The sequence below is a fragment of the Galendromus occidentalis genome, unplaced genomic scaffold (genome assembly GCF_000255335.2).
Source record: "Galendromus occidentalis unplaced genomic scaffold, Mocc_1.1 scf7180000077427, whole genome shotgun sequence".
NCBI lineage: Eukaryota > Metazoa > Arthropoda > Arachnida > Mesostigmata > Phytoseiidae > Galendromus > Galendromus occidentalis.
The window spans coordinates 414,355-438,240 of NW_003805415.1; the positions used below are offsets into that span (position 1 = coordinate 414,355).

At 51.0% G+C, this 23,886-nt stretch overlaps 2 protein-coding genes across 2 annotated transcripts; one reads left to right on the plus strand and one right to left on the minus strand.

Moving 5' to 3' along the window:
• Positions 1-6,078: 6,078 nt before the first annotated feature.
• On the minus strand, positions 6,079-9,543 carry boca (LDLR chaperone boca). The gene is made up of 3 exons (XM_018639246.1): positions 9,431-9,543; positions 6,834-7,194; positions 6,079-6,671 (listed from the first exon to the last, which is right to left on the minus strand). Exons 2-3 carry the CDS (start codon positions 7,114-7,116, stop codon positions 6,391-6,393), a joined length of 564 nt encoding a protein of 187 aa, XP_018494762.1. The 5' UTR covers positions 7,117-7,194; positions 9,431-9,543; the 3' UTR covers positions 6,079-6,390.
• A 1,376-nt stretch (positions 9,544-10,919) lies between these two features.
• LOC108864166 (neurogenic protein mastermind-like) lies at positions 10,920-21,811 on the plus strand. Its single transcript, XM_018639230.1, has 4 exons — positions 10,920-10,988; positions 19,014-19,319; positions 19,439-20,855; positions 21,525-21,811. The coding sequence occupies exons 1-4, from the start codon at positions 10,920-10,922 to the stop codon at positions 21,809-21,811; spliced, it is 2,079 nt and encodes a 692-aa protein (XP_018494746.1).
• The last annotated feature ends 2,075 nt before the right edge of the window (positions 21,812-23,886 follow it).

Here is a 23,886-nt window from a genome sequence, read left to right on the forward strand (position 1 = left end):
GAAAGTATTCCTTTCGACGACTCGGGCCCCAGGTGAAGATTGGCGCCGATTCGCTCGCTCGTCCACTCACTCTGTCATTCAAACTCGCACAACAACAACAAGTGGTCTTGCACCCCAGTCCTGTCGCCTCTTCGCTCAGCCACGTACATTCGCTCGATTGCTCCCCTTTTGCCCGGGACAACGACAGACCACAGATTCCCAGACGAGCAATTCCCTCCTCGCCCGACGTTTCGCATTCACTCCACTTCACGCAGATCCTATGCAGTCTCCGAGCGTTGCATTGTTTGCATCGCTTGCCTGCTTTCTTTCTGTTGCTGGTCGGGTATTTTTCCCCCTCTAGCGACGAAAACCTCGATTTGCTCCCTTCGCCCCGGGTGTCCTGGAGAGAATCTCGGATGTGTCTCCAAGATTATTAGGTGCGCACAAACGATCGCTGAGCTGTTCTTGCCGGTCTACTGAGCTACCGAGAGATTCCGAGAATTGACGGAGCAAGTTCCCGTCCCTTGAGTAGTCTGTCAACCTCGATATTCATCACCGACGACTATGTCCAGCAATCGAGGACTCCCGCACTTCATTACGAGTGGAAATACGCAGGTTCTCATCTGAACTTGAGACATCACCGTGAGACATTTCTCTGACTATGCCCGACACGTAAGACGTCGTTAGTCAGCGATTTCGAGCTCGTTCAGCCTTCGAGGGCCGTTACGTTCGACGACATGATCACTCAACAAGGCTCGCCCTACAGGATCGCATGGTCATCGTTTCCGATTACTTTACGTTCTTTCATGTGATGAATGAACCATCGGATCTTTGTCAGTTGCGATATTATCTAGTTCCAAGCATTCTGATCCCGAAAAGATGCGAGCCCGGTTATCGAGTGGTGAACTTCGAAACCTCGGAAATCACCATACGAATCCTCTCGCGTGGAATAGGATTTCATGGTTGAGTCTCGCGTCAGATGATTACTATGATCACCGTCCCCGCAGCGCTCCGGATGTCAACATCGATATATTTGTACTGGCCCCGGCGCCGCCGTCCAAATACGCGAGGACCGCTCTCGTTCGATATGGCTTCGATCGCCCTCAAATTCAGACAAAGAGCCGGAAATTTTCATTCATAACAACGTTCGCGTAACAGGACCGCGATCCAAATGTCAAGAGTTCACCAATAACGGCAGCCGGCTGGTCGCGGGTGTGAGAATCTCTCGCATGATTCGAAACGCTGGGAGCGGAGTCTTCTACTCCAGCGAGTCGTTGGACTGAACGCGTACATCCACACAGAGCCAAGTTGAGAAACTGTTTGAGCGACCAAATAGATAGTTGTTTGATGAAACTGGCTCGGCTGGGACACCGTGTTCGCGGCCCGGGTCTTCAATCAGCGGAAAATTGTGGGAAACGCAATCTTGGGAATGCTTGTCTGAGCCAAGGAAGACGACTTTCTGCGACTCAGTCCTGAGCGTCTGCCCCGTCCGAGTCTCTGATTCCTTGGTTGAAACACCTCGAAGGGAGAAAAAGAGTAAAGTACAGGTACAACGGGACTTGCCGTCTCGCCAGCCCTCCGTGCCCTTGATCTTCGAGCCCCGTTCTGATTTGCCCATGATGCGACTGCGGTGAGCTGTGGAGCTCCATCGAGCTGGCATCGAGATGCTCCCATGATGCGGACGCAGAAATTCGCCCGAGTAACTTATTTTCGCGAAGCAAGCGCGAGCTTCTAGATTATGCGCAGGGTATCCAGGGAAATCAAGTCCTGAGCTCGATTCACAGCGCGAGCGTTCGACAAGTGGTCATGTATTCATGGGAACATACGGCGACCAGCGAATCTTCGCGGGCAAGATCAGGAACAGCCGTCAGGAGTGGGAGCTGGAGTTCCAAATCATCCATCGAATGACGGGAATAGGCACACCCAGACACAAACGAAGCAACCTCCAGAGATAGGGCGGGCTCGACAGGTTATGCAGCAGAGGACCCGATGAGATGCGCACCGAGTCGAGCGTTGAAACGTTGCCTTCGGGAACGGGGAATCGGGACGGCGCTCTAGGCTCGAATCATGAATGAGAAACACGTCGAGGGCGCCAGTCAGCGCGAGGATGCCCTTATTCATGACGGATGGAATGAGTGATCAGTTTCAGAATGGCTCAATCGAATCAGAATTGTTTATGCATGATGTATCGAGACATCGCGGACTTCGATACGGCCAGGGAAGATATGACACTCTCCTGATTCCGAGAGCCCGGGACAGTCCTCACGGCTCGAATGCACAGTCGGAATTATCAAGATGGGATGTTAGTGGACCCGGGATCTCAGACGAGGCTTGCTTGTCGAGTTACGTGACAGATGCGCTATGAACGCGAAAGTTTTCTTGCGGTTTGGGTAGGTAGCTGAGTCGATGGGAGTTCCCAAATTCTCTGCAGCGGGGATTTCAAGAAGCAGTCACGTCGACCGTGAACAAAACAACAATGGATGGTCAAGCGACATCTATTGACGGGAATCTTCTCCAAGACAAAACTTGTACTACTCGCGTGCAAGGTAGCCAAGTTCGGTGTAGCCGGAGCGTTCGGACGAAGCATCCAGAAGTAATAGAGTCCTTCTTCCAGTACACAAAAGAAGATATTTCCCGAAGAAGTTACGCAAATTCTGTCGTTGGATCCCGTTTCATTGAAACCCAAAGAAAAAAAACATCATTGAATCATACCAGAATCGAGACGAAGTGCTGAAGTCACACATTTCACCGTCATCTGGGACGACTTATAAAGATCCCCGGGAAGGAGCTGTCTTCATGGGCGACGAGCATTTTCCCGAAAATCGCAAAAAATCGAGGACGAGAGCGACGCTTTATGCAAGCCAAAAAAAACGGATCCGTTCTTAAACGGGTATCGAATAATGTGCAAAATGAATGATTCAAGACATAACCGATTGACCCGGTGACTCTTCAAACAACCAGAAAGCTTTGTCCGTACCTTGCTGTATACAGACGTCGGTGATCGATGCGTTTTTACTCATTGACACCTATCCCACTGGTCATGTACCTACGATGAGATTTTTCGCAACATCGACGAAGCGTTCGGTCGATACAACGGAATTTCGAAATCCCAGCTGGAAACTCGTGAAGCATCTTGTCAAAAGCGACATCTACGCTAAAAGTCCGGTCAAGCCTTCGATTTACTCGATAGTTGGCTTGCCTCCCTGATAGTTCATCTTGACTCTGGGAGCAGAGAGGCTTGACCCTTTTCGTTTCCCGACGGGATCACCAGTATTTCAAGAGAAAAAAAATTCGTTTCGATTTGTCTTCAAGCTATGCAGCGACATGTACCATCAGAAACCAAATCTTGGGGGGGGGGTTGAGCTTCGGAAACGAGAAATCTCCTGAGAATGACTTTGTTGGTCAAAGGTATGGGTGGACCAATCGTCGAGGCGGGCCCACGATTGTCGCTCTTCAAGAACTTCAATTGTTCTCCGCAAGATTCTGATCGGATGATGGGAGCCTTCGGCGCATTGGACGCGGTATCAGTGCTTGAATTACGAGGAACTGTCGAGGAAGGACTTTCGTCGATTTTGCCGTGACTCTGCGGTTCGAATCTAGTGTTTTCTATCGTGACTGTCAACAGCGACTAGCCTTGGCAGGACCTGATTGTTTCCAATGACCTATTAGCGCCGAAAAATCATTGAGCAATCGGGCATCCCCGACTGCAAATTGATGTTCTCTTTGTCCGCCGTCGAAATCTTCGGCTGCTCGAATCGCCAGAAGTGGCTTCCCGAACCTCGATACTCCCTCAGGACGCTGAAGAGCTATTCCTGATCTTTCCCTTACATTTCAAGTGATTCCCTCCGGCCGGACACAGCAGATTCGGTGGAATTTTTGTGACACCGAGCGGATGAAGAAACATACCGAATGTGTCTTTATCGCATGCTACTAAAAAATATATTTCAGTAAAAGAAAAAAAACGACCACTGATCATCAGTAGCGGTTCTGTGGCACGATGAAGTTGTTGCAAGAAGATTGTCGTGGTATAAATCACAGCCTATTATCCCCCGAATAAAAAGAAATCCATTTTGGCTGACGGTTAGTGATCGTCTCCGTCGCGCGAACAATATTCGGAATCACCTGTTTATGATGAACGAGCTAATAATGGTGGTTCGCTGCTCGAGCGCGGGCGATGCATCGTCGCGACATTTGACATCCGTTTCGCAAAACCCGCAATCATAGTCAGCAAAGCTCGGCAACGGGTCAGTCAGACCCGGGCCGGGAACCAGTCGGCGGCAGCGGCAGTGGTCGCTACAACTTTTGGTTAGTGGTCAAAAGACTTCGGGAAGATACACTAGAGGCAAAACGCTTTCTCATTCCATTCTGCCATGTCAGTATTTCCCCTATGACTGGCAGATGTCCTTGTCGATGTTCAATAACGAGCTCATGAGGGGTCTCCTCCGATTATGAGAAACTTTAATGAAACATCGACGGCCGGAAACGTTCAGTGCCGGTTATGTCAGAGAAACTATGACGATTGGGAGCGTGAGACATCGCCTTCAGAGTGCTCACGGGACTTTCCATTCGACAAGATCTCATGACACAGATACTCTTCGAACGCCGCGGGAAAGCGAAATCCGTAAGATGCGCGGCGATCAGCATGAGCTGAGGTTCGGCCTCTCAGCTGTAGAGAGCGTCGATACGTCAGAGCAGCTTTCTTCGCCGGTGCCGCCCGTCTCGCTAGATCTCAGCGGTTGCTGTTGCTCATACTGAGTGTTTATGCGTCTCTGATTCCCTCATCTCGTCGCGAGACCGCCGAATCATTTCGAAGTTTTCCGTCTCCGCCTGTCCAGACCAAAAATATTCTATCGTCTCGTTCAGATGCATAGAGTGACTTCTCCGTGGTGCATTTGGCTCCGGATTTTCATTCGCCAACGCACGTGGTTTCCGGATCATGAGGCGCCTCTTGCTGACTTCATCGAAGCCTTACGTCGAGCTGGCTAAAACTCGGCGAGACACTCAAGCAGGAGTTTGCCCCTTCGCTTCGAGGGGAATCGACGCGCGACACTCCGGGGAGACTCTCGCTCCCAGGCCTGCGGATAATTCCTACTCTAGAATCGTGTTCCCTCGCTATTTATTGCGGGCATTCCAGATCTAGAGTCTGGACGATGGATTTCAGGATACCAAGGCGGGAAACAGGGCGACAGACGGATCAGTATGTAGAGGAAAAAATATCCTGTGAGCAGGAACCGAGACAGCTCGAGCGACTTCATTCCATGAGGAGATCAGGATCAGGAGACTTTCCAGTTCCTTCACAACTTGGGTCGATGATTCCCTTCGGATTGCCAAACATCTCCGCATGTCCGTTCTTCCCTCAGAGCTCGTCCCCCCTCGAAAGTCGCCGTGTGAGCGGTTGAGGTACCACTGATTCGGAGCTTTCTGTCTCCCGGAAATTCTCTTGTAGAGTTGGACTTTTCCCGAGAAGAGCAGTTGCCCCTATTCAGCTTCTTTCCTGCCTCGATAGCCGGGAGAATATCCGAAGATTGTGAGAAGCCGATTCCCATCCTAACCAATTGGACTCTTGTTTAGATGAATTGAAATCACACTTTGATGTCGCGTTTGAGGACGAGGGGGCATCGACCCACAGCGTTTAAGCCGAACGGAAGCGAGTTTATCCTAAGAAAAAAACGTGCATCGGCCGGGAAAAGCGTCGACGGAGTTCCGCTCTCGAGCGAACGCAAGCCCTCCATCATGTGGTTGCACCATGAGAATGGAGGAATTCTTGAAGATGATTGAGGCGCTTGAAAACATCGAGCGCCAGCCACTTCGGTTTGCTGCGAAATCGAGTCAAAGTAATCGAGAGTCGGCGGACCGCAGCTCGAATATGACCGGACATGTGATAGGTACAGACGATGAGAGCTAAGGGAAGGCCATCCCATCTTAGCAAAAGCAATTAACATAGTAATTACCCTCGATGACATGATCGGAAGATCCGTGATCACGAGTGAAAATCAATGATGAGCCCACGCAGAAAGGTTAACAGGAAGCTACAATACCTGCAATCACTTCCAATGAATTGTCTGGAGGGAAGTTACGCGTATGAATATAAAATATTTCACTTTATTGTAACTGAACATCTTCCGGCCGGGGATGGTAAACAGCGGTACGCTGTCGACCGGAAAGCTCCGCATGCGGCGCTCTCCGAGCCGTTTACCTAAATCAGACTTGGCTAATGGACGATCGGACCAATTAATCGCCTGTTTGTCACTTCTCACGGGAAGTACATATTTGGAAGCAGGATCCCGCATCGATCTATCGGATTTGAGTATCATGGTGGAGAACTTCGATCTCTGCCTTATTGCCGGCCTCGGCACACTTCGAGTTAGCATATATCGTCCCAGAGAGAATTCAGGATAGCTTCACGATATCTCACAGCTCCTCCTTTGGTTTGCTTTTCGAGTATTTTCCGTGATACGGTTTATTTTCTAGCGTTATTTGCTCAAAACCTTCCTGTTCGACGAGGAAGTCCTTCGCATCCCAGGCCTGCGAACCGTCTTTGAACATGAAAATGAATCTCTCGTCCGAGATCAGGTATCGTTCGGCTTGAATGTGGTTATTGTGGAGCGCGGTTTGCCACAGCGATGATAATTCTTCTGTACGTTCCCTTGTCGTCGGAAGTGTGACAGTGCAGAAAGACATGAGAGTTTGACCTGTTAGAGGAGGAGTCGGTTTTACGAAATAATCCTCCTTACAAAATCTCCCAATCATCGTGAAGTTCGCGATCGCGCAAGACTCGAGAGTGCCCTTCATAACACCCCGTTTCGCAACCCTGGGCTTTTCTGGATTAGTTCCTACGATGGACTAGCACGAACCTTTTTTGCTCATTCTCAGCATGGCTTCCGGATTTTCAGGATCGAATTTGCTCATGTCGATTTTCGGTGGTGGTCTCTTGTGTTCGGGGAGTTCATCCTCCGGAACGTCTTCGTCCTCATCCCATTGCTCGAGGAGCCGCTCGACGTCAGCGTCCGAGAAATGTATGGGGTCCTTCTTTGCCCAATCAGGTTTTTCAGCAGCTTTTTTGCATCTTACGACTCCGGCAGTAATCGTGAGCACGAGCAGCAATAGCCGTAAGCTGGACGCTGTCAAAGCACCCATCCGGTGCTTGAGATATTCCGAATTTCTGCCGACACTGAACGACGCTTTCGGCGTCGTGATCCACACCTGATTGTCTCCCTGAAAAGAACGTGAAAAAATGGAGATTGAATCGAAGCCAATCTCACAATCGATGAAGTTATTCGACAGTCTGCACGGTAGAGCGACGAGACCGCAGCGAACTGTGGCGATCGGGAAATCGCAGCCATCAAACTTTGGAAAGCCGCCTGAGTAATTGAGGATGAATGGGCGAACGAAAGTGATAACAATGTACGTCTTCGGGAAATAACAACGGAATTGAGAGAAAAAAACAAATAACTGATGGACACTGTCAGTTCACGGCTGAGAGCCTTGTTTCCAGATCCTAATCTGCACCAGTAGCGCCAAATCGAAATATCGTACTATTCCAAATCCTCTTTCGACATCGATGTTGCCGTGAAGATGACCCGAGGGACAAGTGCTGGACCATACATATTTCTTGTGAATTGGTTTTCCTCAATCGGACCGTATTTCGACTGTTGTTTTCAGAGAAAACCCGAGACATCGCTCTTGGTTCTCCTTCTCAAGCACAAATCGAACTTTTCATGCAAACGAAGATGTTTCTCACGGTACTCAGCCGCAACCCGGGCTCGTATTGTAGTAGGAGATCAAGTGGTCGACGGTCAAGACCGGCGCGGGAACTCTCTCTGTCGACCGGAGGAATGTCAATACTGAGCTGCGATGAACGCACATCACTGCTGACCGTTGATTGCCTCGCCGTTTCGGAAGGACGGAGCTTTGATTCCAATTAAACAGCCATAGTCCACTAAGCAGCGTCTACCTCCAGCCATGACAAATGAAAACACACGCTGTTGCGTCACCTTTCACATGAGTTGATTTCGGAGTGATTCCCCGAAATCGATTTTCTCGGGTTCGAATCAATGCAATCCGAGGGATAATCCTACGATATCGCGTCCCGATCCCCCCTCGAGTGCTGCGTGGAGATTGGTTCTCTTGAGGAGCTTTCGAACATCAATCGTGGCACCAGGAGTTGAAAATAAAGCTCACCGATTCGGTCGACCATGGGGAACCCCAAGACAAGTCAGGTATGATCTCGTGAAAAACTTTTGAGCTTTGTCAAATGATGCCATCACGGCTGAGAAATGACGCGTGGGTTCTTAGTGTTCCTCGAAGGAAAGCTTTGTCTATCAACCGACAGATCTGTGAGGCGGACCGACTATTTGTGTTGTTAGCGTTCATTATCTTGTTCATTAGCGGTCACCGTCTCTTCTCGAGGTGAAGATCACGTTCCACATCGGACTCGTAAGAAGTAGGTATTCAGTCAATGGTAGTGTTCTTCGGTGTCGTTACCGTTCACTAACTAGGTCCCATGATAAAGAGGCTCAAGACGTGACCGTGCCACAAGATAAGGAAGATGTGGTTCTATCTGGAGCCGGTCTCCCGGGTAGCTGCGCACGGATTGGGGGCGGTCCGCACCAGGCGTCGTTTTTCGAGGGGCGGTATTTCGGACTTTGGCACTAAAGAAAATGGTGATTTTCTTGAAAAACTACGACATTCCGCTCCGTTGAGGGAAAACTCTTTGTCAATATACGCCCCTCGGCGGATTCGAAAGACAAAAATTCCCGATCACCGCCCTGGAGCCGTCCGGGGGTTGCCCACCATTGCGCCGGCGAATTATTTCATGCAACTCTCTTCATTCGTTCGTCAATGAGGAGTTGTTCAAGCTTGAGTCTCGCAGGCTCATGGTGAATAGCCGATGCCTCAAGGTTCGACTTCCCCCCCCCCCCCCCGCTTCAAGCAAGCACGACACATGTATATGTATGCCGCGTTGCCTTCCATGGCCACGAATATTATGTAGATGGAACAGAGGCTTCAGCGAAGCGATTAAGGATGATGTAATATCGGATTCTGGAAGTTCCTGACGTCCGCGATCCGGAGAATCGGAGGACCGAAAGACAGTCCCCCTAATCGAAGAATGCTCTTTGCTAAACTGCTAGCAACACACTTCTTCCCGTACGGCCCCGCTACCATCGAGGAGGGCGTATCTGATTTATATTCCATGCTCGTTACAATTTATTCCGAAGTCATCCCATGTTCATGAACGATCGAGCTAGAACGGCGGCTCAGATTGGAATATGGTACCATCTTTGTGCAGAGGCAGGTGAAGTCATTCGAGGATTGCACGACCGACAGTAGCGAGATGTTCGTGCCCCGGGTTTCATTTTGCCAGGAAAAAAGTTACTACAGCCAGTGTCCGCCTCGGGATTAGAAGATCAGTCGCAGCACTTAAAAGCTCCGAGAATGAAGCGAAACGAACCTTCTGATTGAGTCGAGTGTCACGCTCTGTGTCACCCTGGAGGAAGGATCCTGGACTTCTGTTCGAGCCGGCTGTTTCTCCGTGGGAGAAGTCTCATCAGATGTTCGATTCCTCTCCGATCGGAGTTTGATGCCGCACACAGGATGAAGGAATCGCTCGTTTCTGGGATTGGCGCGAACAACGGGCTCTTCGAAGGGAGACGTTGCCTGAGGATGCCGCAAACACAACGGGAGAAGATACGGAGTGGTCGTTTGGAGCGATTGGGATTTGCCCCGTTTCTGATAAAAGAGATAGGGATCGCGATTATCCCAAATCATCTACGAATTCTCGAACAAGTTCAGATAACGAGCCCATCCTGCCTGGCCTCAAACCTCTGAACTCCTCCCAGCGAATTCCCGATTGGTATATTATCACACGGGCTGTGTGATAGAATCTCTTAGAATGCATGACGAAGAGATATACATTCAGCTGCAGAACTCATGATTGTGCGTCGGTCATCCGTATGTGCATCCATCCCTATGTTGTGGGTCATCGTCGCTGCTCGGGAATTTTCTGGATCGTCGTCAGCCGTTCGACGCTCTCGCGTCTCCAAAAGCTTCCACGATGCCTCAGCGTCGGCAAGCTCGGAAATGATTCGCCGTCTGGGCAAGGAGATACACCAGTCTGTCTGTTGTCAAGCGATGTCGCGTTCATGTCCTCGAGAATTGAATGTTCCCATTCGATTTGATCCCACCTGCTTCAAGATCACACTTGCGGTAAAATTGAGATCTGTACAGTCGATCGATTCGAGATCTCATCATTCTGTGGATGGACAGGATGGGACTGTCTACGCTGTCCGATCGTCGGCAGGATGAAGGTCGCCAGACGGATCAGGTAACCCGATACCGAGCTTCACGTCCCTGACGTGGGTCACGCGAGGATTCGGAAGAACCGCGAGTTGTGCTAAAGGCAGAGCTTAAGGCGCTGTTGTCTTAAGCGAAGCTTATCGCACTCGCCAGCCGGGATTGGGAAAGGGCCCGAACATGCATTTTCGCGGAAGACTGAGTTGCGTCTCGCGCTCTTCCATCGCTCGACTACTCCACGGCGTAACCTCATATCGTTCGCTTCGATTACCCTCATATCGATGAACAGAGGAATAAAGTTCCCGATTCCGAGGCCTGAGAAATGGGCTGAATATCCGCGAGGTCAATCAACCATCAGTTTAACTCCTAACCTCCGCATATTCGGCCAAACATGGAGGCGACTGTCCTTTTGACATAAAATTCCGACGGGCGGTAGACCACCGTGGTGGCCGCGGCTGGTTATTTCCGACATCGATAATTGACGATCAAATGCAAATGATGCGAGCTGGCGCTCGCGGACGGGCCATCTGCGGACCGTCGCTCTAATGAGTCAGTAAGAATGCCAGTGTGTTCGCAAGAGATTTATGCAGGAAAACCACCGTGCAGCCGACGCATTCGCGACCGCCGCCTCCTTGAGAAATCGCGCGATGGCTTTAGTACGCCAATGCGAGGTCACATTGTTCCTGAGTCGGAACATCCTTTCGGCACGTGGAGAAGTGAGTGAATTCGAACCATGCTCCTCCGTACAACCATTGGACGTGACAAGTTCTCAAAAACTCAAGTCACAGACTGAGCGCGAACGAATGCAGGCATACAAAGACGCGATTTTAACCTCACTCGACAGGTGTGATGCAATTCGTTGAAAAGAGTTGATGCGATCCGCAGCCTGTCTGCTGAGAATCTAGCGCAACTCTAACAATCACTTGCATTCCACTTGCAATAATTTGGGGAGGGTAAGCTTGACGGCAACCGGTTATGAGCTGGGATAGATGACTAAAAGAAGCTTATTCTCAGTGTGACGGTGCCTCTCCGAACGGGCACTGACAGGCTGTCCGAAGCTGGCAGCAATTCCCTGTCTCGAGGAAAAAAAAATCATGAAGTCTGCGTGACACTGTCTGACGGCGCTTCCAATAGCATCATCGTCTTGCGGTCGGCTCGCCTGATTAGCGAATGAGTTCCCCGGCTCTAGGAGCGCTCAGAAGCCGGGGTTCGTGTCACATCCTTGTCAAACAAGCGTATCAATCGGATCCGCTGGAGAAGCGACGAATCTGCCCCGGCGTGGTCATCCTTCAACCGCTAGCGAGTGATGTCATCTTTTTCGATTTTTTCTTGAAAAGGAAACATTCACGAGACGAGCACGGGCATGACTGGGCTTCCGAGGGAAGAAAGAGCGAAAGCACTGAAGTGCAGAGGTCACTTCGGTCAAAACTTAATCTGGCTGTTTTGCTCGTGGCTTCAATGAATGGCTTCACTACTGTAGAGACGAATGACTGTGGTGTTTTCGACGAGAAGACTGCTTCACTGACTGTGATCTCAACCTGTGTACATAAGGATCCTCGCCGAGCATGGCACGAGCTGAGCGGCTCTTAGAATCTTGACTCACGTCGGTTGGGAGGCACGCGAGGAAGAAAGGAGTACTACACAAAAAGAGCTACACAACAGTTCCAGCGACATTCTCTCTCTTTCTTTGGTGCTCTTTTCTCTCACGCTGCGTGTTTGCCTGCGATGGCACACAACCACTTATGATATTCCGACCTTTTGACATCGAAAGACCAAAATTATTGTGGCCGATTCGACGATTTTTCAGGGAGAAAAGGGAAAAAATCCAAACGGACTGAAGCAAGCGACATTGCAGACAAGCTCATTCTTTGCGTTGGCGGCGGCGGCGTTCATAAACCTTTAACGACCGAAAATGAATCAGCTAACAGTGGCAAGCGCGTTCTCGACACTAGGTTCGATATCATCAGCTGCTATAATTAGGTAGACACTTCGCGACAAAGTTCTCCGCAACCTCTGGACAGTCCGGAGCAGGGAGCCTGTCTATCCCCAGAATCAGGCATTCCTAACGAATCAAAACCGACAATATCCTCCGAGTGACCAAGAGAACGCAATCGGGGTCGATTCTGCCCGCCTTATTGCTTTCGAGACTCGACGTATCCCACGCGACGCTTTCCGTGCATATTCAAAGTCCAGATGAAAGAATGTAATGCTGTCATATTGTATGGTGATGCGCATCGAGTTAACGCGCACAGCTCCGCATGGTCTCGTGGCGAAGAACAAACTTTGACAAGTGACTGGCAGACGACATTACATCTGCCAGACTATCATCTATTCAGTCGGTCGCGTGGTCGGTGGGTCAGTCATTTAGTGAGCCTAGAACAACTGCTATATATTGTCTGTGGCGCAACAGTTCTGATCTGCCCACGCTTGCCGTGCTGTCGTTCGTATCGATCCGACGGCTTCTTGACGCGTCGCTCAGAGTAGAGCTGATGACTGATGAGTAACCCATGTGAAAGTCAATCAGAGAGGATTTGCGGATTTAAGGAACACAATTAGATTTTTCAGGCGAAGAAACTCGTTTTCGGTCAAGAAAGGTTATCCACGAAAAAATTCGGTGAACCGGAAACTGAAACCTGGATTCGCAACAGTCCAATATCCGAATGATGCCCGGGGAATCGGGAAGACTACGACCCGCTGCCCGAGCAGAGGATGGAGGTATTGAACTCCATCTTCGGAAAACGGCTGATGAGCCCTATAAGCTTTGCCCCGGATCTTCTGTGACGCCAGATCGTGAAGCAACGGTGTCAGTCTTGTTGAAGCGATGATTGACATGCTCGCGATCGGATGTTTATCGATGTTTCTATTTTTACGGAAGATCTCTTTCAAACTTACACTGTGTGATCGCGGCTCAAGGTCCTTTTTGAGAAAACAATCTATGAAACATGATAAATCCCCGAGAAGACTCCTGTTTCGAGAATCAATACCACACCTGAATTGAATCAACACCTGCTGTCCGCTTCGAAAGCTTCGATTCGCGCTCTTTCTGGAAACCGGAATTCGACCCGGGCCCGAGCCGCCGTTTTTCTATTTCGACTCTCACGATCAGCAACGGTGGCGAGGATAGGTGAAAACCTTTCGAGCCAACAACAACAGCAGCGTCAGCAATAATTTAGTCGATCCGAGGTTCGTACAACTCCATAGCCATGGCACTATCAATACCACCTGCTGGCTCGCAAAGTACTCCATCTATCACTGGAGAGTCACAAAATTTACAGCCGTGTCGTTTTCCTACTAAAGATCAAGGTGTGCGATGTTAGTGCCGCTGTTAATGATCCCGGCAGGCGCCGATTAATAACGATGCTGATAACCCTCCCACCGTGTAACAATGATTCCGAATGGCATCATGCAATCAATGAGACATGAACCCGAGTCCCGGGATTTTCCAACAAGATCGTCCAGGAGAAATCGCTGACGGGACGCACCCGTAACAATTAATTACAGTACCGATCCAACTCTTCCTACGCAAATTGGCCGACAATCATTCGTCTCTGATTCCGATTGGTTCCCCCCCCACGACATGGCGGCGTGAGAGCGTTCCCCGGCCAGAAGAGGGATCCATCATGAATGGACACGATGTCGCTTCCGATTCGTCTCCCGAAAGGGCCGTCGAATCCCTCACTAGAAGTTCGGGAACGGGTCTGAGTTTGGTCCTTCCGCCTAGTTTTTAGCTATTTTCAAGTTTCCGATTTCTTTTTTACCTTCAGGTTGTTTGTTGTTCTCCCAAGCTATCGAGCCACGCTACTGGGGGAAAACGTATGCTTTTAAGTGTGTCTAGTATTTTTTCCTCCTCCTTGTACCCATTTGACCTCTTTATGACGGGTTAAATTGCGAACGATTCGAACAGTTTTTTAACGATCAGCGGCAACGGCTCTCCCTTTATCCCATTGTCGAATTCGTAAGGATGTAGGGCTTTCCGATGAGCGGAATACGAGCCACTCCGGATGCACTACCCTGTGTTTCGCACGTCGACGGAACTTGACAGCGAGCGAACGAAGCTCGAAGAATCCGGCGACTCCGGAGTTGTCCCCGTCGCTTGGCGGGGCTGGGAATCGACATGGGCCACCCAAAACAGGAGTGACTGTTTTCAACATTTATCACTACCGATCCAGGAATCGACCTCGGGAAAGCGGTTCGGGGAGCTTCCGCTGCAGGAGTTATTTTCCTTTGCGGTGAACGCTCCAGGCTCGTGGACCGAGCGGGAACCCAGAAAGCGCATGGGCCGGAACATTGAAGCGGTACCTTCTGTCGATGTTGAGAGAAATGTCCACGATCGGATGCTTGGGAGAAGCCTTAAATCGATTCTGACGCATCGTTCGAAGTCTATAGCTTGGCTATCAACGTGCTTGACGTAACGTAATTGAAGTGGAGAGTTGATCGATGGTCATCGGTGCGGAACCATAAATGGCGATCCGTAAGGAAACGAATAGTCGAAGGAAACCAATGAGTTTCAATATTTGCACTTTGTCGATGCAATCGGTGGGAGAACGAGTATGTAGTTTCTAGGATATGCGATCAAGCACCGCTTACACAATCGCTAAGTTGAATGCTTTGGGGACATGCATGCCATCGTGAAGTCGTATTCGAACCACATCTCGTCTTCGGACATGGACTTATCAAAACGGAAGAAATCAGACCACTCCGAAGCAGGTTCGCGTTGACGTGAGCGTCCGACTCTTCTCAGTTGGAGAACGAGACGAATTCTATCCACGAAGAAAACCTCCCCGACTCTCCGCGAGGGCTCACACTCGAACACGCTCGCAGGGTGCCGAATCCAACCGGCAGCTCATGTTCAGCTCGGTGTCTCGGGCTCTCGATTCTGTTGTGAAAGGCTTGGGCTATCCTTAACTTCCAGTGCGTTGTATTATTCATTTTGGAAGGCTCCGTCGTCCCCCCGCTACCGCAAGTTTGACCAGGCTGAGGCAACGGAACTATCGACGGGATTTTCGTAATTACCCAGATTCGATGAATGACTGAATCGGCTCGTTGGGCTGCTTTCACTCCCTGTCCACTTCCATCTGAGCAAACGGACAGCGGCTCCATCGGTCAGAGGGCGCTAGCCGTGAATGCGAATCGACAACAATTGATTCGTAATCGCTCGGCTACAAGAAAGCCTCCGAGGGAGATGAGCACGAGCCCGGAGCGCTGTTTCTCAACAAGTCCGAAGAAACTGCAGGAGCTCCGTTGAAAGCCCGAAGCAGTTTGTAAAGGTGGTGGCAGTCCCAGCCAGTCCATCATCAACGCCATCTTTAACATTAGCCATTGAAGTAGGAGAAGAAGCGGCAGCAGCAGCAGAGAAAAAGAAGACGACACCGACAAATAGAACGAGACGAGCTCTTACATAGCCCAGGACTTCTCGCTGGAGGAAAATGCTGCGCGATGTCGCCCCTTAGAAGTTGTAGGGCGCCTTTATTAAAGATACTTGACTAATCGACTCATGGCTCGGTGGACTCTCCCGTTCGTCGTCGGTTGCAGTGTCGGCTGCGACGCTTGACGACGTACCTACCCCTTCAAGGGTATTTCGTCATTTTCCGAATGCACATTTCAACTGCCCGGAGCGGACAAAAATCTCATGAACTCACGCACCAAGTGCGCCCGGATGAAAATCTTCCCTCGTTCCTCGTTACAACACACTCCGAAATTCGATCGTCGAGCGAGTCTTGTCGTGTGAGCGAGTGGGTTAAGGCGCGCGCGAAAGCCTCGTGCTCCTGGGCAGGCATGCGCTGCCGGTGACAAGGGCGCGTTTGAATTGTACGAGACGTGTCGACGTTGCGGGTTATAATGACATACATATGTACACGACGAGAACTCGGAGAGCGCGGCGGACACCGCAGGAGGGAAAAAGCGGAACAAGTCATCCCGTCACAAAGACGTCGTCATCTCGAGTTTTGTCGGCGGACCCGTCGACCGCCCCAGCGACCACTCCGCGCGATGGCTCGTCTGAGGGAGCCCGTGTGTTTTGGAGAAAGTAATCATTCGTTCCTCACTTAGATTGAAGTTTTTACATTCCTCTCCTCCGACTAGGTGGTATTAAAACGGAGGAAGCTCTGTCACCCCGTAAGTCCCGCTCACCCACTCACGCGCGAGCTTACCCGCTCGACTGCTCAGGTCTGCCTGAGCGAGAGAGTGAGTGAGTTGAGGAGTGTAACAGTCGAGTGTAATTACAAGAGACGGGAGGATTTTGCGGTGGCTTCAAATTTTTACTTTAATGAGGATCTTAATCCATCTGTCGTCGAGCGTTCAAATCCCTGAAGCCGGGACAATGGCAGCTCGACAGCCGGTCGGTCGGTCGGGCTGTCCGTCCCCCGTCTATCTTAGCCCATTTTTTTGTCTCTTCTCCCATCGTTGCATCGCGTTTCGTCGGTCGGTGTTTCCACCCATTTGCAGTCGCGCATGTAGAACCTTGATTTTCAAAATGGCTCAACTGAGAGAAAATGACAGGTCGACGTGTCGCCGTCATCTTCGTTGTTCGAAGAATGAAGATACAATGCCTGTGAAGAAGTTGAACGTGAATCAGTCACTGATCACTGACAGCTCCATCAAGCGGTCCAGCCTCATCGATCTGACTGTCGCTGCCCCCGGTTCACCCTGCGAGCAGAGATATATCGAAGCATTTATCGATCTATCTATTCGTTAAGAGCGCGTTCATCTTTCATGGACCCATCTGGGATTCTCACCACCTCGCGTCACAGCGGAGCGAGCCGGCTCCGTATCGCTCGGGAGAAGAGGGGAGAATACATGAATGTACGCCTGTTCATGTGGTCGTCATTGACAAGCCGCTCGTGTCTTTCAGGGATTCAGCGGAGGAAAAAGGGGAGTAGCGTTTCGTTCTCGGTTTCGGAGAATAACTGAGCGCGTTGTTGTTTCCCTGACTATTGTGAACGCCGTGGTTATCTCAGACTATTATTCGATGCTGGCTCCGTATGAAGACCCGGCTCGCATGTACCGCACGAGTCGTTGTGAAATTGGGTTTATCAGCCGAGTGCTAGGATACTAAGTTCAGCCTTTGTTTAAATGGTCATGATCCTCTCAACGGCCCACCAGGCAAACTTCGTGAGCGTGACGGATCCATAATCCACAGAACGATTCCAGCATGGTGCGAAGATCGCCAGAAATTCCGAAAACTCGGTGAAATTCCAGAATTCGGTCTCTCGTGATTCAAGGCAACTTGAATCATCAGAGGAAATTGATTGTTCTGGAGGTTGGATAGTTGCGAATATCCTAGTGAATGATCCCAGCTGACTGGGTACTTAGTGGAATGCAGTTCTTAGTCCTAGAGTCGAAAATCGGAGAGAATCTCCTGACGTGCGGAATTCAGCGAGAATGAGCTTCTCCTCGGCCGATGGCGTCGATAATTTTTTTTGGTTGTTGCGAAATCAACTCTACTCGAGGGATGAGAAATCGAGGATGAATTGGCCAAAACGAATTGTTTCCGAAAACGGTCGCGAAGAAGCCATTCCTGCAACCGTGGTGATTGTTGTTTGCACCACCATTGCTGCTCGGATCGAAAACGGATGCCGCATCAAAAGTTCATAAAAACTCGCTCGACGGCTACGGGAAAAGAAAAAGTCTGTTCTCGGGGAAGTCACTCGACGGGACGCGCACACCGCTCCTGATGGAGATCGAATCCAGTGATAAATTAGAAATTCCGATCAACTTCATTGCGCCCCATATTGGGACGTTCACAGAAAAGTAGCGACTTTCTCATCGATATATCGACCGCTCAGCTATCTGTTAAACACTCTCGTTCGTTTTCGGGTAAGCGAGTGAGAGAACATCAGTCGGAACTGACCGTTTTCCCTTGCCCCTGGGTGCTGGTCTGTCATCGGAATTCTCGCCCTCAGCCGGTGCTACCCCTTGACTCGCGCTCGGCGAGGGTGGGCGACCTGCGACCCGACAAGTGGCATCAAAAGCCCCGCGCAACTGTTGCTTGCCCCAAACCAAGTTGACCACCGGTGAACAGATAACTGTGCTCGGGATGAGAGTAAGTGTTCTCGAGATTAAGCACGATTCCAACTCCGGAGGATTATGAAATCGATCGGTTCCGCGCGGAACTTGTGGTTCGTGATAAGCTCTCAGTGGAAAACATCTCAGCTGTATTGTTTGTGGAAGTGAAGGGTGCCCGCGAGTCCGTCTATCACACTACATGGTCATTTCGTCAATGACTCCGGATCACTAGAGACTAGATATCCTTGTTTCGCGCAAAATCGATCCAGAGCATCCGTCAAGACGATGTCGTCTGATGACGTTACCCGGGCTGACTGTGGAACGGGTGCGACAGTACTTTGCTCGGTTATGATCCATCGAGGGAACGGGAGTCTCGTGTCAGAGACCTGAGCGAAGCTTCCCCCGAATTCTCAGAGCGTCAGTATCGACCGATCGGAGGGACTTTAAGGATAAAATCCAAGATCTATCGTGACAGCGACCTCACTGCTGCAAATCTGGATGCTCAATGATGCGCCTGCATCTCACCCGATATCGATCAATAGAACGCTGGAAGAGTGCGTTTCCGCCGAGCGATTGATTGCATTTTCGCGGATAAACAACGGACCGGCTATGTGACAAGTTCTGGGGGTCAGAGTGTCCACAAGGACTGTCATTGAGACGACGGCTCGCCAGATGTCACGAATGAGTGTTTTATATTCTTCCGAAACACCGAACTGATTGGTGTGAATGTTTCGCAGGCACAAATATTCGTAGTCGCCACGGCGTTGGCGGTCTCGCGCGCCGCAGAGAAAAAAGACGCAACGGATCTTCTGGCTCAGGAAAGCCAGCAAGGAGGAGGAGGGGGAGGAGGCGGCGGCGGCAACTGGTTCGATGTGATCCACAACGACGACCTATGGAATCGCAATATCAAAGACGGTCCCGCGAAGGAAATGCTTTTGCAGATAGAGAAGGCCCCGCACAAAGCTTTAGCCGGACCGCCTCCGAACGCTCGACCTCCATCAAACTACCTACCTCAAGGAAACGGATGGTCGAACAAACCTCCGGTATGGACCGAAACAAGATAGATCCGAATGTTATGAAATAAGTCATGAGGCGAAGCGATCGATATCGGAGCGACATTCATTGCTGTGACGATCGACTCTAATACTTTTGAATTCAGCAGCGTCCGCCACCGCAGCAGCAACAGGGATGGGACAATGGACCTTCGCCGAAACAGTTCGGCGGACACGGCGGTGGCGGTCAGTCTTGGCAATCGGGTCCCGGACCGCAGGGAGGGACCGGCGGGAAAAAAGTTGTCATCCTCGTTTCCATACCTAGCGGGCAAGAAGGCTCGCAGGTTGGAGGAGGCGGTGGAGGCGGACACCATCATAAGCAATCGGCTCCTCCGGTAGAGATGTCACAAGATATCGGGAACCAGCACAACAATGCCCCGGTCGTTTACGTCTCGGTCGATAAAGGAAGCCACGGTGCGTCCAACGGTGGATCAGGATGGCAGAACGGCGGGGGTCACGGTGGTGGACACGGAGGGGGTCACGGGGGTGGACACGGAGGGGGTCACGGAGGTGGACACGGAGGTGGACACGGAGGGGGTCACGGAGGCGGACACGGTGGGCACTCCGGTGGATACGGCGGTGGCCGACACTCGGGCGGCTTCTCAGGAGGACATTCCGGCGGAGGCGGCGGCGGTTTCGGTGGGGGACACCACTCGGGAGGCGGACTCGCGGGCGGCGTGCCGCGCAAAGTTGTCCTGTTGTTTGTGAGAGAAAAGGCTCAGGGTCCGCTCCAGGGAGGGAACGGAGGCGGCTGGATGCAGAGTGGCGGCTCCTTCGGGGGACGCGGAGGAGGCTACGGAGGACCAGTGCAGAATGACGGCTGGTCGAACAACGCCCCCCAGCAAAACAATGGGTGGACTCAGCAGCAAGGAGGCTTCTCGAAAACAGTTGGCGCGAGCTACAACGCCGCTGGACCGAAACAAGGTTGGAAGGCCGATCACCATCAGAACAATAACATGGGATATTTCAGCGGTCAGCCCGAAGTGATTAGGAATAAGATCCAAGTTCAGGGTTGGGACCGAAAGAATAACGACTTCCAAACAGGTTACAACAATAATGGGTGGGATCAAAAGCAAAAGCAATCCTGGAACAACCAGCAACCACCGCCACCTCCGCCGCCCGCTCCGAGACCCGGCGGTTACGCTCGTCCCACGGAACCCTTCGACGACGAATTACCGCTCCCGCCACCTCCAAAACCCAATAAGGACAACGGCGGCTGGCAACCGATAGTCAAGCCCGGAGGTTGGACTCCAGCTCCGACGGTCCCACCCAAAAAGAATAGAGATCCTGCTTACGCTCCGAACTTCGATAACGGAAACCGGGTCGACCAGACTGCTTTCAATGGCCATCATCAGCAGCAACAACATTACCAGCAACAAAACCACCATCAACAACAGAATTATCAGCAACAATCTCACTTCAATCAACAGCAGCAGTACCACAGTCATCATCAGCAGCATCAACAGCAGAACAACAATTATCATCATCAGCAACAGCAACAACATCATCAGCGACAGAATCCTTACCGCCCAGAAGAGCAATACAACAACCAACATCATCACCAGCAGCAGCAAAACCATCATCAGCAACATCACCATCAACAACAACAGCAGCATCATCATCATCAGCAGCAGCAACAACAGCACCATCATCAGCAACAACAGCAGCAACAACAGGGTAACGGTGGAAGCTACGGCAGACCCGTGGAGAACTTCGATCCGGAGGACCTCCCCGAGCCTGGATACGGAAGCCGCGTAGACAATCAACAGAGACCGGAAGCCTCGTGGAATCAACCTCCGCCAGCACGTGAGTTGTGAAGATGATTCCTCCACATTCTCGATAGTGCCCTCATCAATTGATCTATCGATCTATCAATCAGTCGATCGAATCGTTCTCAAAGTTTGATTCGTACAAGAGGAGATGGGAAACAGCGAATATATCTGTCTGCTGACAAGAGCTTCTATTTTGGAGCTTTTCCGAGTCACACGTCGCTTTATTTTCGTTAACAAGATCGTGGTGGAAATGTCGACGGGAACCGCAAAACATTATTAGCTCCCCGGTCCGCTGCCGTCCGTTCTATTATGTAACTGACCAGCGCGAGCAGTGAATCTTCACCCGTTCATTCATTCGGTCACTTGCTTCGACGCTCATTCGTTTGTTCACAAACGGCTAACCTTTGACACTTGACTTCAACAGCGGTCCCGGCTCCGCGCGTCCCTGAGAACGTGCCGATCCAGCAAACGACGAATCCCCCCGCCTACGGTCAGCATCCGAGGAGCATCCAAGACATCAAGAGCGCGCAGGGAGCACCCCAGCCGCCGAGAAAAGCATCCTCGTACTCGAATGACGACCTGCCCGAAATGCAGGAGTGGTCCCCGAAATACGCGGCCGCGGCCACGAACACCAATGACAAAGCGGCTTCGGTACCAGAGCAGAAGCCAACGAAGGAATTGAAGAAGGACCAGAAGACGGGCAGTCGATGATCCGTAATTCCTCGAACCCTTTTTAGTTCCAGAGCTGGACCTTCCGGTTCATTGCTTCTCTGCTAATTCCCACATCATCGAATCAAATAGTTTAAATCAATGTCTCTCGGGGCTGGCCCCGAATCGTGATCTAGGCGGCACGGCCTTCGGGAGTCGATTACTAAATTTAGTGGAAGAAAAAAAAATACTACGTAAAATGTATTTATGTATAACTGACCGACCCATCAACTCTCTACGGCTCTAAGGGATGGTCGTATTGAGCTCAACCCACCGAGACGGACAGATCTCCATAGTCGACGCGGTGTCTCTTCCTGAGGAGCCCGAGCTCAAAGAACGCTGCCCCGGAGAAGTCATCGGTGCGTGGTCATTATTTCGTCCCGAAACGAGTCGCGGCAGGTCGCTGTGACATCATAGCGCCCTCAGCGAAGGTCGCCCCGGGTCCCATGTCGACTGACTCAACTATGTATGTGTGGTCATCGCTTCTGACACTTGACCGCCGGCTGGCTGTGCGACCGTCTGTCGGACGGTCGAAATGAATGGAGGGGGAAGAATTGAACATTTACGGGCGACCAGCGACGGGTTTCCCACGTCTACCATCGCAACGTCGCATGCAATCTACACCCATCGAAGCATAAGCGAGCGATGTTCGAATCAGGTATTCGAGAGAAAGGGAAGATTTTGCGAAACATATGACTTCGACTCCGAAGGACCCTCGATTCACCGATACGCGACCGCTCCTAGTGGTGCTGCGCCTGCCGAGTTATCGATATCGCATCAGTACGGCAAATCATCTATCTCAATGAGTCTTTGCATTCTTCTATTTGCCATTGTTACATCGTTTCCGATTTTTGCCTGGTCCGCGACGAGAAATTCGTCCTCACGTCGATGTTCCTTGTGAGTGTATGCGTACCGCTGCTGTCGATCGGCTCCCCATTTGGTGGTCAACCCGAAAGTATTGCTTGAATTATTCACGCGCGGCGCTCCGAATCCCACCCGATTGATTTACGGCCATCGATCGTAATAATTCACTGAACGTATGACTCTGATCTGATGGGGCATTGTACAGTTTATGATCGGATCTTGTGTTTTCAACTGTGAATAAAATCCCGTCATCGATGTTCACAAAAATCGTTCCTTTTTTTTCGATCAAGTGTCAGGATCGGTAGTCTCTGCTGGAGAAGTAGTTTCGTCTTCGCATCAGACATTCGAACGGAGCGCAGCACCTTGAACTCCAACCCGGGGAACGTCGGAAGTCGGGAGAAATCAACGTAGGATTTGGTTTTTGCGGGTGCCGAGATACTGAACCGGTGGATGGCATTACAAATGAATTGCCGTTGACTCGCGGATGGTTCTTGAATCCGCTCAATCCTTCTGAAACTTCAGGGTCGATGCACTCGCTCGATCTCAGATTCTCGAACCTTTCTTAATCCGAAAGTAGATCAATAGAAAGCAATGCGATGAGTCGAATTTCGGAAGAGTCAGAGCTTACCCTCGAGTTTCGTGGACCGGGACACAAGGGGTCCTCGCGGTCCTGCTGTCCTGAACCTCAACTCTTGACCGGCGTCGGAAATTCGGAGACAGAGATCACCGACCGGGAATTGCGCTCAGATAACAATAAGAACGCTTTCGTATCAAGGGAACCAAGCGATACCTGCTTGGCGCAACAAGGCCAAACAAGTATCATGTGTTGATTCACGATATGAATGCCTTGATCATCTGCCAATCAAGCGGGCTGAACGGTGACCCCTTCCCACAGGGCTGAGAACGGTGTCTGCGGACCTCCCTCCCCTCGCAAATGACAGTTATTAGGGATGAAGACGTCCGTTGACCATTACGACGCACGGCGATCGCAGAAGAACGGAATCAACAAAGGTCGGGGACGGTTCGACCCGAATCGTTTTTATCACGAAGTTCCGTGGGGTACATGGAGGGATGGGAATGCTGCAACGACTGGACGTTTGAATCCGCGACCTGAATAGACATCGTCTCAGTGCACTCAACCCTGTACGGCCTAAATTGAACCACAAGCCGAATATATCCCCCTGTTGTAAATTCGCGCTCTCCGTCTGATCAGT

What these genes read in the sequence shown, in the direction of transcription:
- boca (XM_018639246.1), bottom strand. Translation starts at nt 7,116, where the DNA reads ATGGGTGCTTTGACAGCGTCCAGCTTACGGCTATTGCTGCTCGTGCTC. An exon ending in GCTGAGAATGAGCAAAAAAG is followed by an intron (nt 6,672 to 6,833) that starts GTTCGTGCTAGT and finishes CTCCTCTAACAG; the next exon opens with GTCAAACTCTCATGTCTTTC.
- LOC108864166 (XM_018639230.1), top strand. Translation starts at nt 10,920, where the DNA reads ATGGCTTTAGTACGCCAATGCGAGGTCACATTGTTCCTGAGTCGGAAC. An exon ending in GATGGTCGAACAAACCTCCG is followed by an intron (nt 19,320 to 19,438) that starts GTATGGACCGAA and finishes TGAATTCAGCAG; the next exon opens with CGTCCGCCACCGCAGCAGCA. An exon ending in TCAGCGACAGAATCCTTACC is followed by an intron (nt 20,856 to 21,524) that starts GCCCAGAAGAGC and finishes TGACTTCAACAG; the next exon opens with CGGTCCCGGCTCCGCGCGTC.